This window comes from Sphaeramia orbicularis, chromosome 18 (assembly GCF_902148855.1).
Source record: "Sphaeramia orbicularis chromosome 18, fSphaOr1.1, whole genome shotgun sequence".
NCBI lineage: Eukaryota > Metazoa > Chordata > Actinopteri > Kurtiformes > Apogonidae > Sphaeramia > Sphaeramia orbicularis.
Genome location: NC_043974.1, coordinates 36,072,624 through 36,090,778, shown reverse-complemented (window position 1 = coordinate 36,090,778; position 18,155 = coordinate 36,072,624). Strand labels below are relative to the sequence as shown.

General features: G+C 35.6%; 1 protein-coding gene across 1 annotated transcript in view; it reads right to left on the bottom strand.

The window, feature by feature from the left end:
* Positions 1-4,667: 4,667 nt before the first annotated feature.
* The window catches only part of LOC115438195 (zeta-sarcoglycan-like), a 149,162-nt gene continuing 135,674 nt past the window's right edge, over positions 4,668-18,155 (bottom strand). The window contains exons 7-8 of the mRNA XM_030161628.1: positions 10,234-10,357; positions 4,668-5,287 (exon numbers count right to left, since the gene is read on the bottom strand). Of these exons, the coding sequence (XP_030017488.1) occupies positions 5,096-5,287; positions 10,234-10,357 (316 nt within the window). The 3' untranslated portion in view covers positions 4,668-5,095. The remainder of the gene's footprint in view (positions 5,288-10,233; positions 10,358-18,155) is intronic.

Here is an 18,155-nt window from a genome sequence, read left to right as displayed (position 1 = left end):
AGTCATGTGACCTCATGACACCAAACAAGTTAGAAGTGTCATTAGCGTTGGTAAACTTAGCAGCTCAATTGCAGAGATTCCAAGCGTTCTTAGCATATAGCATACCTACATATTTGTATATTTAGAGCTGTATCTATTTATATATTATCTTTTTGTGTTGTACTAATAATTTCTTTCCTGCTACTTTTTTATTATACTTGAATGGAGCGGCTGTAACACCCAATAATTTCCTCCTGGGATTAAAAAAGTATTAAAGTATTTTAGTAAAAAAGTGTTCTGATTCTGATGACTCTGATATTTAGAAAAGATTTTGTACTGTCAAAACAAGTTTATTTATTTATTTATTTATTTGTTTTTTTATATGGGTATTATTGTTATGAAATGGACAGAGTTTATTTTTGTTTTCGATGTGCACTATTACTGCTACAACAAGGATAAAGTTTATTTTAATGTGAAATGCTGCTGCAAAATGGACAGTCTATCCTTGATATGTACAGCAATTTAGTGTTTTTGTGCATAATCAGAATTCAGTCTGATATGTGAGGATTTTTGAGTTACTTATGAGGTCTGACAAAAGAATTTAGCATAGATTGAAGGATTGGGGTAAGGGGGGGCAGGAGATTATGGGTTAAACTTCATCCTGCTCCTTTTGGAATGTTGGACTTTCTTTTATATAATCCTTTTGTTGTTTCGTTTTAATGCAAATTCGAAATAAATAAATAAACAAACAAACTTTAATGTACATAATTGGAAACTGTGACTGGATTGTGGGTGATCTGGTGGGAATGGAAGGGTTAAGGTCGTGACAACTGCTTTACATAATTTCACCAAAGTCATTTTAGCTCAATTCTTTTGTACTTCATGTGGATTCTGAGGTTTGACGCTGAACATTTAACTTCATTTGCTGACTTATAACACCTTCTCGAACTGTTTATTAGTCATCTAAACATAAACAACTGCGTCAACTTCCAACCACACGACGCTGGAAACTCTGCTAAGTTGCACTTTCTGTTTTGTGACTTCGCAACAACTCATTTGGGATTTTCTGGAAACGCAGCCACTGTCAATCCAGCGTCTACCTTTCTGTGATGTAACAACTGTTTTACATGAATTAAATCCCTGTGAGTGAAACCTTGGAAAACAATGTACTGAGTCTATATAACTCCATTAAATCAGATTTGTGAGTCAGGTCCCTCAGACAGACTCCCACACTGGACCCAGTGCATTTGGTCTTTGCTGATCATTTCATTTTTACAAGGTTAACTCAGCCAAGCCTAAATAATAGGCCACGTTCACACTACTGTCCTTTATAAACCTGACGGCTAAAATTTACTTAGGGGGTCAAATGAGTGGCCATTTTTGTTAAAAAAAAAAAAAAAATGTAAGAAATGCATAGAACTGTGTTGAAATAATGCTAATCCATTTGTGCACAGACTACTGATATTATTTGACAGTGGAAGCTCTATTTTCAGAAATATTGGATTTTGAATAGCACGTGTATGTGAAAACTTTTGCTGGTGGACAGACGTGACATTACCCATGATGCTCTGGTCAGTACCAGTATTTTATTAGTAATAAACTTATATACTTACTATTGCTAATTCTCCTCTTATTCATAAATGTTAGTATTGTGGATCTAAAACAATAACAGCTGACACAAAAACACAAAATGTGGCAGTGGACAGATGTGACATGGTTGTTACAGATCCCATCATACTGATGCTCGGCAGCCATGTCACCGTTTACGCCAATGATCCCTGTGCAAAAACTAGGATCAGAATTATTTATTGTATAGTTTATCATCATACTAAAGAGGAAATAACAATATAGAAAATGCTTCTTATTAGAAAACTGTTGATTTAAAAGTGACGTGTGACATTCTTAATGTATGTATTGGTGTAACATAAGCAGGATGGATCAGCACCATACTCCACATTGAACCTGTAAAAATAAAACGTGATATGTAGGATAGAATCTGGTAAGAAAAACTGGGGAATCTAAAAGAATAGAATATTTGTTTTTCAGGTAAATTCAGTTCAAATATAACTTGGCCATTTGTGACATGAAAATATAGCATTAATTGTGATGAAACTGGACATTTTTGAGCTGAAAACATAGTTCATATGACCATCAACATGTTGAACAGAACTGAAATCCTGTAAATTTGCAGAACTTGCATTTACCAACACAAAGTTCCTTTGGGGGGCGACAGGGTGGTGCAGTGGTTAGCACTCGTGCCTCACAGCAAGAAGGTCCTGGGTTCGATTCCAACACCAGTCGACGGGGGGTGGGACCTTTCTGTGTGGAGTTTGCATGTTCTCCCCGTGTCTGCGTGGGTTCTCTCCGGCTTCCTCCCACCATCCAAAGACATGCACTGATAGGTTAATCGGTTAATCTAAATTGCCCATAGGTGTGAATGTGTGAGTGACTGTTTGTCTCTATACGTCAGCCCTGCGATGAACTGGCAACTTGTCCAGGGTGTACCCCGCCTTCGCCCCTATGTAGCTGGGATAGGCTCCAAGTGACCCCCGTGACCCTAGTGAGGATAAAGCGGGTTCAGAAAATGAATGAATGATTGAAAGTTCCTTTGGGGATTCACTTAGATTGATTTCTTATGCACAAAGACAGAAATACGACCTCTAAGCAAATTTTAGCCAATGTATACGACCACTTACAGGCTTTTGTCGACCTCTGTTTGCAGTCTGCAGTGAATAAAGCTGATCTGAACAAGCGACAATAACGACAGACATTTTGTGCCACATAACAACATGTTTAATTCCAAATTAAACAGCTGCTTACATAGTGAAAAAACTAAAATATCTATTTGGATTACTTAAAAAAAAAAAAAAGTAAAGTGGATTTATTTGAGGGGGAGACATGACAAATTGTGCTTACATCACTTTTTTTTTTTCAAAGTGGCTATTGACACAGTACTGTGGTACGAAATATCGGTTTGTCTGTTACCACAGAGCCAAACAGCGCCCTTGTTATATCATGTCTAGACTGGTAACGTACGTCCAAACAAAGTACCAGGGATATCAGATAGGAAATAGGTTAATCTGAGTCACAGCTGACATTTAACTTAATTGGTAATGTATTGAACTGCAATGCAGAAGACTCTGGTTCAATTCCCGGTCAGAGAAGTTTTTTTTTTTCATAAAGATTTTCAAATGGGGGGGGTGGGGTTGCCAGTCGGTAAATCCGACATTGATATAAATCAGCCACTGGGACAACGTTCAGAGTGCAGAATTCCACAGGACCACAGCACAGAACTGACACAGATCTGAAGTCACATGGCACATTGCTGCGTCTAACATGTAGCTCCGCCCACCTTCTCTAGCCTCCAGAACAAAGAACACCATAAAACGACATATAGAGTATTTAGAACAATAATTCCCACTCCATACTACATACTATCACCAAATTTGTCGTTTCTTCCATCAGTTGACACTGTCTTGCCAAAATGCACAAAAGAATGCACTGAAGTATACACCATATATCACCACAGTACCGTGGCAACAAGAGGATAATGAGTAAAAAAAAATAGGACCAATGGCCCTGTAGCTTACCGGCCAAATTAAAAGCTTTGGGAAATGTATCCAGATGCCATTTACTATCACCCAGTTATGTTTATTTATTATATTACAGAAGTAGCAATGACGATTGAGCAATGACGTCACCAGGAATCTTCTTCTGATCATGTGAACAAGGTTTTTTCTAAACAAATAACATGTACAAAGGATCACACCGTGCATGCCCGCAGACATGTAAGAGTTTGGATACCTCAAAACAACAAATTCAAATCCAGTTTAATGGTGCCAAGTGAATCAGCATATGGCTACCATGTTTTGGTCATATTCCAATCAGATCTGTAAAAAATTCAAATTCCAACTTGATATCATTGATACTGATTTATTGCATTGATCCACTTCCTATCAGTTATAATGGGAAAATTTTTCAAAGTCGCACCAAATCCAGAATCAGATCTGGATCGAAATAATTTCAATACCTTGCGTTGACATCAGCATACAGAAGCTGTATACCAAGTGTGAAGTCAATCAGAACTGGAGTTTCGGAGAAGAAGACGATTGAAATTTTTTCCCCGTAAGAGCCCATGTTAAATTTTCCATAAGTTCCCAGATCCAGAAGAAGATCCTGATCAGCATGTGGCCATTATGTTTTGGTCATCTCCTCATCAGGGCTGGACTGTAGAAATTTACACTTGGTATCATTTATATTTACTGAGTTATTGCATCGATCCACTTCCTATCTGTTATAATGGGAAAATTTTTCAAAGTCGGACCAAATCCAGAATCAGATCCGGATCCAAATAATTTCACTAACTTTTGTTGACATCATCATAAAGAAGCTGTATACCAAGTCTGAAGTCAGTCGGAATTGTAGTTTCAGAGAAGAAGACGATTGAAAGTTTTGTAACGGACGACAGACGCCACATGACGACAATAGCTTACAGGCTATCGGCCGGTAAGCTAAAAAAAAACAAGAAAAACAAACAAGAGGTGAATGAGTTCATGTAACAGTATCCCTGATTGGCTCTAGTACCAATGCTAACATTTGATTGGTCTGTGGCAATAGACAAACCCATATTTTGAGCCACAGTACTGCAGTAGCCATTGCTTTTTTTTTTTTTTTTTTTTTTTTTACCAATCTTCCTCTTCCTGTTCAATTTTTGCCACATTATGACTTTATTTTCAAAGCTGAAGGCACCTGTGTTTTGTCTTCTCTCATCTTAGTTGAAAACAGTCACTGTATGTGTACAATGAACCACGAGTAGAAAAATAAAGAGTGCATTCTCTGGCTCTAATACAAGGTAGTGGAGATGTTCCTGTTTGTATGTGATATTCCTGATTTCAGAGCTGCCGTCCTCAGCGGTACAAGAGTCCTGACCTCCATTAGACCGCCGCTGCCAACACACTCACATGTCTGTTCACTCGTCCGACTTCTGACGGTCGGACAGAGCGCCGTCTCCTCTCTGATGAGTTCACCTTCCATCAGCTGCACTGAGGAGTCCCACCTCAATCCTATCGTCTCCGGAGCAGACGTGGGAGGAGTTCTGGGGTCATCTGCTCCCAGGTCAGCTCCACAGGCAGATGTTACTCATGGCCTGGCAGCTGGAGCTCCTCTCTGCCGGCGATAGGTAGATCTTACCGCTGGGGCAGACGCAAACCTCGTATACGGTCTGTTCTTGGGAGGCCTGAGCAGGAGACGCCACGTATTCGCCGAGCGGTAGATTCCCCAGCTGGACGGTGTTGGCGTCTAAAAGGATCTGGGAGAAAAAACATCAGGCTGGAAGTCATTCAGATACCAACGGCCAAGGTGCCCTGAAGGGAAGTGATGCATTACCTCCTCCACTGATGAATGACTGGTGCAATCAGTAAATACAGCGTGACATGTGAGGTGAAATACAGCAGCACCAGGGTTGTGCAAGTTACTTCCAAACTGTAATCCATTACAGATTACTTGTTACTATTACTTGTTACATGTTCAATAGCACTGGCGTTGCAACACACTTTTCACCCATAATTTAATTTGTTAATAAAAACCAAACAAAACAAAAAAAACTAAAACATATTATAAGGTAAGGAATTACTTTTAAATAACAGTAACAAGTAATCTGTAATGGATTACAGTTTGAAAGTAATTTACACAACACTGCTGATGAATGACTGTGGTGCAATCAGTAAATACAATGTGACATGTGAGGTGAAATACAGCGGCACCAGTATTGTGCAAGTTACTTCCAAACTGTAATCCATTACAGATTTCTTGTTGACGTGATTACTTTTTGCTGTAACGCAGTAGTGTAAGGCATTACTAATTAATTTACAGTAATATTTTACTCAGTACATGTTCAATAGCACTTGCGTTACAACACACTTTTCACCCATAATTTAATCCCCCCCCCAAAAAAATCCATTACAGATTACTTGTTTACTTGATTACTTTTTGCTGTAACGCAGTAGTGTGAGGCATTACTAACTAATTTACAGTAATATTTTACTCAGTACATGTTCAACAGCACTTGCGTTACAGCACACTTTTTGCCCATAATTTAATTCCTCAAAAAAAAAAAAAAAAAAATCCAATACAGATTACTTGTTTACTTGATTACTTTTTGCTGTAACGTAGTACTGTAAGGTATTACTAATCAATTTATAGTAATATTCTACTCGGTACATGTTCAATAGCTCTTGCGTTTTAACACACTTTTCGCCCTTAATTTAATTCCTCATAAAAAAATAAAAAAGAAATAAATCCATTACAGATTACTTGTTTACTTGATTACTTTTTACTGTAACGCAGTAGTGTAAGGCATTACTAATCAATTTACAGTAATATTTCACTCGGTAGATGTTCAATAGCTCTTGCGTTATAACACACTTTTCGCCCATAATTTAATTCCTCAAAAAAAAAAAAAATCCATTACAGATTACTTGTTTACTTGATTAAGTTTGCTGTAATGCAGTAGTGTAAGGCATTACTAATCAATTTACAGTAATATTTCACTCGGTAGATGTTCAATAGCTCTTGCGTCATAACACATTTTTCGCCCATAATTTAATTCCTCAAAAAAAAATAAATAAATAAATAAACTAAAACATATTATAAGGCAATGAATTACTTTAATTAAAGTAATCTGTAATAGATTACAGTTTGAATGTAATTTACACAACACTGCTGATTGGCTGTGGTGCAATCAGTAAATATAACGTAACATGTGAGGTGAAATAGAGCAGCACCGATCTGCCAAGTTAGGATAAACAAATATAAACAGACCCTCTGCACTTTCAGGCTGTTATTTCAACCTGGATTTTTTAGCTGAAATCCAAAAATCCTCCATTAGCGTTTAGGTCACATGGATGGAAATGTTAGTTCACCTTTTTGATCCATGCTGAATGAAATAGTTCAACAACACCAGATAAAGCCAATGAAATAAACCTTGTTGAGCCCTTGTTGGTCTGTCTACACAGGTTGACATTTCTGAAGCGTAGAATGTCTTGAAAACATTTAACAGAGCACAACAGTTGGATATTTTTTTGCCAGCTGTTGAATATGGGGTGGGAATCACATAAAATACTTTTAATGCCTTTGCAAAAATGAACAAAAAGAGTTGAAAACACTTTTTTTTTTTTTTTTTTTTGCAGAAAACTGGCTCTACAAGCAGTTAAATTATAAATAGAATTGCATTTCTATAGTGTTTCTCTATATTACCCAAAGTGCTTTACAATAAACTCATTGACATCCACACTAATAATCTTATCATTATCTGATTTATGGAGTTAAAAGATTATTAGTGATGATGTAAACAGTAAAATCTGATATCACAGCAGTAATTTGATTATGAGAAATTGGATTAACACACCTGGAATACTCTGATGTCTTCATGCATGTATAATTGGATTAATTTTTGCATCTTTTATTTACATCTGTACTTGTGTAAAAAAAAATAAAAAAAAAAAATCACAAAATCAGAAGTGATACAGTCAAATGTGAGCAGAAGACAAAATTAAGTTGGATTGTACCATTGCTCCATACATATGAACTCCAAAAAGAAATCCAATAACAGACTGAAACATGGAACCCAGGGTTTTTCGATGGTCATATTTATGAAGTGAATGGAAATGCATCAGATCTGATTGTGACAATTATTGGAATTCTGCCAGTTATTGGATTTTAATAGTCATGTAAACGGGCTCAGTGTGTCACATTCAAAACTATAGAGAAACTTGGGGTTCAGTGCCTTGCCCAAGGACACTTCAACATGTGGACAAGGGCTGGAAATCAAATTGATGTTTTTATAGACATGTGAAATTTCACCCATTATAAGTAAATGGGAAAGAAAAAGATTGTAAAAATTCATCAAAAATTTTAACTTTGACCTACCTTTCCCAAAATGTAATGAGATCTATTCTGGGTCACTGGCAATCTATAAACCCAATTTGGTATGCATTCAACCAATATTTTTACTGTTACAGATATGTGAAATTTCACCCACTATAAGTAAATAGGAAAGAAAAAAAAAAGATTGTAAAAATTTCGTAAAACATTTTAACTTTGCTGTACTTTTCCCAAAATATAATGGCATCTATTCTGTGTCACTGGCAATCTATAAATCAAATTTGGTATGAATTCAATCGATAATTTTGCAGCTACATACATTTGAAATTTCACCCATTATAAGTAAATGGGAAAAAAAGAATGTAAAAATTCATCAAAAATTTTAACTTTGCTGTACTTTTCCCAAAATGTAATGAGAGCTATTCTGGGTCTCTGATAATCTATAAGCCCAATTTGGTATGAATTCAACTTATAGTTTTGCAGCTACAGACATTTGAAATTTCACCCATTATAAGTAAATGGGGAAAAAAAGAATGTAAAAATTGATAATTTTTTTTTTTTTTTTTTTTTTTTTTACTTTGCCATACTTTTCCCAAAATGTATTGACATCTATTCTGTGTCACTGGCAATCTATAAATCAAATTTGGTATGAATTCAATCAATGGTTTTGCAGCTACAGACATTTGAAATTTCACCCATTGTAAGCAAATGGGGGGAGAAAAAAAGCGTAAAATTTCATCAAAAATTTTAACTTTGACCTACTTTTCCCAAAATGTAATGATATCTATCCTGGGTCACTGACATTCTATAAACCCAATTTGGTCTGAATTCAACCAATTGTTTTGCAGCTACAGAAATTTGAAATTTCACCCATTATAAGTAATTGGGGAAAAAAAGATTGTAAAATTTCATCAAAAATTTTGTCTTTGACCTACTTTCCCAAAATGTAATGATATCTATCCTGGGTCACTGACATTCTATAAACCCAATTTGGTCTGAATTCAACCAATTGTTTTGCAGCTACAGAAATTTGAAATTTCACCCATTATAAGTAATTGGGGAAAAAAAGATTGTAAAAATTCATAAAAATTTTGACTTTGACCAATTTTTCCCAAAATATAATGAGATCTATTCTGGGTCACTGGATATCTATAAACCCAATTTGGTATGAATTCAGTCAATTGTTTTGCTGCTACAGACATTTGAAATTTCACCTATTAGAAGTAAATGGGGAAAAAAAAAAAGATTGTAAAAATTCTGAAAAATATTTTAACTTTAACCTACTTTCCCCAAAATATAATGACATCTATTCTGGGTCACTGGCAAGCTGTAAACCCAATTTGGTATGAATTCAATCAATAGTTTTGCAGCTACAGATGTTTGAAATTTCATTCATTTTAAGTAAAAGGGAAAAAAAAAAGAAAGTAAAAATTCATAAAATTTTTTTTGTCTTTGCCATACTTTTCCCAAAATGTATTGAAATTTATTCTAGGTCATTGGCAATCTGTAAACTCAATTTGGTATGAATTCAATCAATAGTTTTGCTGCTACAGACATTTGAAATTTCACCCATTATAAGTAAATCGGGAAAAAAAGATTGTAAAAATTCATAAAAATTTTTAATTTTGACCTACTTTTCCCAGAATGTAATGAGATCTATTCTTGGTCCCTGGTAATCTTTAAGCCCAATTTGGTATGAATTCAATCAATTGTTTTGCTGCTACAGATGTTTGAAATTTCATCCATTTTAAGTAAAAGGGAAAAAAAATGTAAAAATTCATAAAATTTTTTTTGTCTTTGCCATACTTTTCCCAAAATGTATTGAGATTTATTCTAGGTCATTGGCAATCTGTAAACTCAATTTGGTATGAATTCAATCAATAGTTTTGCAGCTACAGATGTTTGAAATTTCATTCATTTTAAGTAAAAGGGAAAAAAAAAGAATGTAAAAATTCATAAAAAATTTTAATTTTGACCTACTTTCCCAAAATGTAATGAGATCTATTCTTGGTCACTGGTAATCTTTAAGCCCAATTTGGTATGAATTCAATCAATTGTTTTGCTGCTACAGATGTTTGAAATTTCATCCATTTTAAGTAAAGGGGAAAAAAAAAAAAAGTAAAAATTCATAAAAATTTTTTTGTCTTTGCCATACTTTTCCCAAAATGTATTGAGATTTATTCTAGGTCATTGGCAATCTGTAAACTCAATTTGGTATGAATTCAATCAATAGTTTTGCTGCTAGAGTGTTAACAAACAAACAAACAAACCAAACCAAAAACAATACCCCTTGCCTCCCCTTTTTGAGGGGGGGGGGCATTAAATGTAATAAATGTTCATCAGAAGTGAACTCCCACAGCTGATGTTTCTCACCTCTCCCTCTGTGGACTCCAGATGGAGGTCCTTTCTACCACTGATCCTCAGCGACCCCAGGCCGGCGCTCACTTCCACACCTCTGGGGGCCTCCATGCTCAGGGTCCGTGTTGGAGACTCTAGTCTGACAAAAGAAACGAAGAAGATTTAAGGCACAAAGCCACTGACTTCTTCTGTTTGTGCTTTCCAAATGTTTGCACGATCAAATGTTTGCCTTCCAGAACAGTTTAATAGCACATCAGTCAGGACGGATACAGATGCATTCAAGGTTAAATTGATTGTTATTCAGTTCAGAGTTTGTGAATATCAGTGTGTAATGACTTGTTTGGGGCAGGTTGAGGGAATTCAATCACATTATTGTTTCAGAACAGACCTAAGGCAGCGAGGCATTAAGAAATTGAGTCAAAATGTCTCACATTTACCAAAACAAAACTGCATTTGGATATCATTGCTTCACTCTGACTGTAAAAATGAATTGTGCCTTTAGTTATACTGAACCTGCGGAACAGTTAAAGCTGCTGTTCATGTGTAAGTGGCCAATAATTGTATCAGTTCATTCTGACCTTCAGCAACACTGGGGCTAATGCAATCTGCATTTTCCTCCTGTGGACTATTTGTTTACATAGAGCAAGATAAGTGTGAGAGCCAATCAATGTGGAATTTGTTTTCATAACTCATAACCGTTTCAAATTGGTTTTCTCCCCCCATCTCCCCCAAATCTGTTTTCAATGAATTTTAAATGGGAGACTTAAAGGAGCCGTCTTGAAATCGCTTAAATCTCCATACCCTCTGAAAGTGACACACATTTTGGATTATGCACTATTGGAATAAGCAAGAAAGAAAAGCAAATGAATTTCATCTGCATTTGCAAAGCCTCTTTGACTTTAAATCAGCTTTCAGTAGATACAGTTTTCGAGAGAATCTGTGAAGTATAGCTTTGACCTGGGACTGTTTGTGCCCTGAACCTGGGAGAACTGAGAACATGGATGTTGAAGTCATTTCCTCCCTGAACAGTAGAACCACACATTAACATGTAATGACCTCAGTTTGTTTCATGACTTTCTTCTTCTTTTTTTTAAAAATTAGGTTGGGTTTTCCATGATGAATTTAATTATTTATTGTGGATAACTGATGACAATTTAACAAAAACAACACATATAAATTCTGTGTTTTAATTAAAGCTGCATGAGGGGCTTTAATGTGGGCATGTACTAAACGTCCTCAGGCCTGGCGTCATTTTGAATGTTGTTCAATTGAGATAAATACAACTGGAGATAAATAAAGAGAAAAATGAAAACTCTTGTTGGATTTAGGGAATGGTTCCTGCAGATGATTTTTTATTAGCATGCCCCCTGAAGGGAAGGCAAGGGGTATTGTTTTTGGTTTGTTTGTTTGTTTGTTTGTTTGTTTGTTTGTTTGTTTGCTAATACTCCAGCAGCAAAACTATTTGTTGAATTCATACCAAATTTGGTTTATAGATTGCGAGAGACCCAGAACATATCTCATTAAATTTTGGGAAAAGCAGGTCAAAGTTTCAATTTTTTTTCATGAATTTTTCAAATATTTTCCCCCCCATTTTCTTATAATGGGCGAAATTTCAAATGTCTGCAGTAGCAAACCTATTGGGGGAATTCATACCAAATTGACTTTATAGATTGCCAGTGACCTAGAATAGATTTCATTATATTTTGGGAAAAGTAGGTCAAAGTTTCACATTTTTATTAATTTTTACATTTTTTTCCCCATTTACTTATAGTGGGTGAAATTTCAAATGTCCATAGCAGCAAAACTTTTGGGTGAATTCAAACCAAATTGACTTTATACATTGCCAGTGACCCAGAATGGATATCATTACATTTTGGGAAAAGTGGGTCAAAGTTTAAATTTTTTTTAATTAATTTTTCAAATACACCCCCCCCCCCATTTACTTATAATGGGCAAAATTTCAAACATCTGTAGCAGCAAAACTATTGGTTGAATTCATACCAAATTGACTTTACAGATTGCCAGTGACCCAGAATAGATTTCATTACATTTTGGGAAAAGTAGGTCAAAGTTCCAGTTTTTTTATGAATTTTTCAACAATTTTTTCCTCCATTTATTTCTAATGGGCAAAATTTCAAATGTCTGTAGCAGCAAAACTGTCAGTTGAATTTATACCAAATTGACTACAGATTGCCAGTGATCCAGAACAGATCTCATTTCATTTTGGGAAAAATAGGTCAAAGTTTTAATTTTTAGGAATTTTTTAAAATCTTTTTTTCCCATTTACTTATAATGGGCGGAATTGCAAATGTCTGTAGCAGCAAAACTTTTGGGTGAATTCACACTAAATTGACTTCATACATTGCCAGTGGCCCAAAATACAGGGGTTGGACAAAATAATGGAAACACCTAACATTGTGGGATCATAGAAGGTGTTTCCATTATTTTGTCCAACCCCTGTAGATCTCATTATATTTTGGGAAAAGTAGGTCAAAATTTCAATTTTTTATGAATTTTTCACATTTTTTTTCCCCATTTGCTTATAATGGGTGAAATTTCAAATGTCTGTAGCAGCAAAACTATTGGGTGAATTCATACCAAATTAGGTTTACAGATTGCCAGTGACCCATAATAGATCTCATTACATTTTGGGAAAAGTAGCTCAAAGTTTAAATTTTTTTTTACGAATTTTTTAAAAACCCCCCCCCCCCCCCCCATTTACTTATAATAGGCGGAATTGCAAATGTCTATAGCGGCAAAACTTTTGGGTGAATTCACATTAAATTGACTTCATATATTGCCAGTGACCCAGAATAGATCTCATTACATTTTGGGAAAAGTAGGTCAAAATTTCAATTTTTTATGAATTTTTCAAAAGTTTTTTTTTCCCATTTACTTATAATGGGTGAAATTTCAAATGTCTGTAGCAGCAAAACTTTTGGGTGAATTCATACTAAGATCATTTTAAGATTTTTTTTTTTTTTTTTGCTTGAATTAAGCATTAAATAATAATAATAATAATAATAATAATAATCTGCCAATGGAACAAGTGAAAATGATCTTGGTAAGATTTCTTGAAATAAGATCTATTGTCTAAAAATAAGTCCTTATATCTCACTGAAAAGTTACTCTTTAGGTGATTATGTCTTATTTAAAGTGGGATGAGATATTTGGACTAGAAATGAGAAAAATACACTTGGTAAGATTTGGATTTTTTCCAGTGTAATTAAAAAAACAAACAAACAAAACCCCTGCCAACAACAAATCCAATTCAACACAGCAACGCTTCAACAAAACAACCCTGTGAATGTTATATTTAGATTAGTGTGCTTCAGTGTGGTGTTAAAATAGACATTTCATATGTTGCATTAAAATGAAGAAGAACAAGGTGGTGAAATAAACGTCTGGCTTATGACTTTGACTCTGTTCGATGCAGTTCTGTCATCACCACAAACAGACCGGCGCACAATTCTGCCAGAAGATAAAGTGTTCAATTTTCAAGAGTGCTTGTTCAAGACACAGTCCAAAATAAAGCATTAAATGAATTAAATTAAAATGTCTCCAGGCTTTATAACCGTCCCAGATCACCTCAGCCCATTCACTTGGACTTACACAGACCCTGAGGTGACTTAACAGCAGAACGAGGCCCAGTAAAACCAGTAAATGAGGCTGAAAATAGACACGTGTGCTATTTAATAATGTATTTTCCTTTTGCCTCCGTGTTGTGACAGCGGGAGACGGTGATTCCTCATCAGCTGTGAACGGTAAACAGTAATTCTTTGGAGAAATGGTCCTCAGGGACAAGACGTGTCCTGGCGGAAATCCAAGCTATTACTACAAGACGAGAAAACTGTTCAGGAGATGTGGACGTTTTCGCCACATACACCATCTTCATCCTGGTTCTGTCTGTTGGATATGATGAAGAGACTGGTGACCTTGTTGTTTTACCCTTTACTGGGCAAGTGACTATTTTTGGTCATTTCCACATACATTATAAAACAGTGACAGTAATAGTTCCAGTGAGGACAGTGAGTCAACAATCTCAGGTCCAGTGTAGTCTACAGGGTCTGTAAGGTCCAGTGTGGTCTACAGGGTCTGTAAGGTCCAGTGTGGTCTACAGGGTCTGTAAGGTCCAATGTGGTCTACAGGGTCTGTAAGGTCCAATGTGGTCTACAGGGTCTGTAAGGTCCAATGTGGTCTACAGGGTCTGTAAGGTCCAATGTGGTCTACAGGGTCTGTAAGGTCCAATGTGGTCTACAGGGTCTGTGAGGTCCAATGTGGTCTACAGGGTCTGTGAGGTCCAATGTGGTCTACAGGGTCTGTAAGGTCCACCTCTGCATGAACAGTGAGTGAACCTGCTTTGTTCAGTACCATGAAGTAATGGTACTAATGTAAGGAATGATGTTCAAAGGGAGAATGTGGATGTGGACAGGGGTCTGGATCAGCACTGATGTTGGACTAGTGTTCTAAAAGTCATGTTCCTTTAAAATTACATGTGTTTTTCTTGTATTTTTTATACATACTTCTTGGATTTTTCCACTCCTTTATTCATGTGTAGATAACAATAAAATTGTATGAAGTATTGTTTTGTTTGATAATATAACTGTATGTATGTTTTTGTTTATTTTGATTGTCTTATGTTGAAATTTTGTTTAGAACATTTGTTTGTGCTTGAGGTTGTAATGTTTTTATAGACCTGACATAAAATATCCATCCATCCATACATCCATCCATTCATTCATTAAAGCATCCATCCATCCATCCATCCATCCATCCATCCATCCATCCATCCATCCATCCATCCATCCATCCATCTTTTATCCGTTTCTATCTGTTTTTATAGGTCTGAAATAAAAAATCCATCCATCCATCCATCCATCCATTTTTTATCCGTTTTTATCTGTTTTTATAGGTCTGAAATGAAACATTCATCCATCCATCCATCCATCCATCCATTCATTAAAGCATCCACCCATCATCCATCCATCCATCCATCCATCCATCTTTTATCCGTTTCTATCTGTTTTTATAGGTCTGAAATAAAAAATCCATCCATCCATCCATCCATCCATCCATACATACATTTTTTATCCGTTTTTATAGGTCTGAAATGAAACATTCATCCATCCATCCATCCATCCATCCATCCATAAATCCATTTTTATCCATTTTTATCTGTTTTCATAGGTCTGAAATTAAAAAAATCCATCCATCCATTCACCCACCCACCCATCCATAAATCCATTTTTTTTTATCAGTTTTTTGTCTGTTTTTATAGGTCTGCAATAAAACATCCATCCATCCATCCATCCATCCATCCATCCATCCATCCATCCATCCATAAATCCATTTTTTTTTATCAGTTTTTATCTGTTTTTATAGGTCTGAAATTAAAAAAAATCCATCCATCCATCCATCCATCCATCCATCCATCCATCCATCCATCCATCCATCTACATAGAAAAGCAAGATCATATTAACTGAAAAGGTATGTATTGAAGCTATAGTTTATTTTTATCAAGCAGCTTTTTAGATTTAAACCCTAAAACAAATAAAATATTTCCTCCTATAGTTTCACAAATATTTACCTAGTCCTCTATAGAAATAAGAACAAATAAAAGAAAAAAAAAAAATCCAAGATATTAAAAAAAAAACAACTATAAATCACAATGATATTTCTTCATCACCTTTTTATTATAAAGATGTTTTTAAAATGGAAACTGAATCCCACATCTTAGAAATGGAGAAAATAAGAATTCATGTAGTGTCATAAAATATAATAAGAAAGAGCAGTGGGCCTTTGCTTTGACACAGCTGTAATCAGTAATAATTAAAAATGGCTGCAACCAAACAGAGCAAAGCCTCTGTTAATGTTATCAGTAACACCTGTGATTTGGCTGCTTTTACAAGCCAGAATATCTGCTGGAAACAAGCTCTGCACTGGATTTATTAAACACAAACAGCAGCTGATGGACTGATTCTTTTCTTGTGGTTGATTTACTTTGTTTTAGTTGTATTATGTGTTTGTTTGTTGAAATTTTCCACATCCAGTCACATTTATGTAGATGTTCACCCTATTCTGCCCAATAGATGTGGCCTCATTTGGAGAACTTTTAATATGAAATAAACCTACATTCTCCTGGATGGAATAGGCGGTGGCCGGTCATCTAAGGCCTTTTCACCAGGTTTCAACTCCACGTCCAAGGTGAGTACCTGCTCCAGCTTGTGTTTTCACTGGACATGTGATTCTGCTGTGTTTGCTCTGCGATGCCATTGTTGCTGCTTAAGCTTTGGACGTAAATCTGTCTCATCAGATTTTGAATTATAAAAGCTATTGAATTTCTAGCACTGAATTTTTTTTGCACTGAAATTAAGTATCTGAAATTTGTTTTTTTGCACTGAAATTTTTTGTCTCTGAATTCAACTATGTTCATAAATTTAGAACACACTTTTTGACCATAATTTAATTATTGAAATGAAGAAGGGAAAACAAAAAACGGCAAAACCATGAGACCTTATGGCACAGGTTTCAAACATGCGGCCCGGGGGCCAAATCCAGGCCGCCAAAGGGTCTAATCCGGCCCGCGGGATGAATTTGTGAAATGGAAAACTTACACTGAAGATATTAACAATCAATGGTGTTGAAATCATTTTAATTCAAGTTCCACTTACAGACACATACAGTCCAACTAGATTTCAAGTGGGTCAGACTAGTAAAATATTATCATAATAACCTATAAATAATGACAACCCCAAATTCTCTCTTTGTGTTTTTTGGTGTAAAAAAGTAAAAATACATGAAAATTTTTACATTACTAAACTATACTTTTACAAAAAACCTGAACAAATATGACCAAACGGAAATGTCTTAAGAAAAGTAAATGCAAGTTTACCAATATTTTGCCTGGTACTAAATCTTTTGTTCGATTGTAACGCACATGTGTAAAGGACAAACTGATAAACCGAGGCAGAATATTGTTAAAATTGCACTTGTTTTTCTTAAGACAATTCAAGTTGTTCATGTTATTCAGATTTTTAAGGAAATGTTGTCGATGTAAACCTGATCATAATATAATTTAATTTTTTTTAATGTTATTATTTTACTGGTCCGGCCCACTGGAGATCAAATTGGGCTGAATGTGGAACTGAACTAAACTGAGTTTGACAGCCCTGTCTTATGGAATGAAAAAATGCATCCGTATAGTTCTATTTCCTGTTGGTGTTCAGCCAATGGGTGCAGACGGCAGAAGACAGTCCATTGTCCACATGGACGTATGTTCATTCCTAACCCTAACCCTGCTTTACAGAAGCTAGTTAGCATGATCCCTGTGATTAGCAATGACAAGCTAAGCTAACGTTTCGATGACTAATTAGAATTCTTTATCTATTGTGGATTTATCTGCTGGGGTCCTCGACACCACGCCCCCTGTTTGAACATGTAAAAAGTTGATAAAAATGCAGGTGTTCCTGCTGGATTTTGAACATCATAGACTGTGGCGTTACTTACTGAGCAATCCGTCCACATGCTCAAATTTATGCGTCCCAAAGCGCTCCTTTCTTTTGTATGGTGGTGGGGGGGGTTGGGTTCTACTGTGCATGCACCATTTTTTACGAGTGTATGTATGTACTCAAAAGTAATACAGGAGTCATGTAATGCATTACAATGCTGGAACAGTAATATTGTAAGGTAATAAATTACTTTTAAATAACAGTAACAAGTAATCTGTAATAGGGCTGGACGATATTGGAAAAACTGACGTTGCGATTTATTTATTTATTTATTTTTAACACTGCGATATGAAAAAACTACTCAGGAGGATGTAATAGCTGTGTGGCCCCGACGTAAATGCTCAAACAAATTAGTTACGTTTTCTCTCGTTGTGGCAACAGGTGCAAGGCACTATCGACACAGAACACGTTTCAGTTTCATCCTTCTT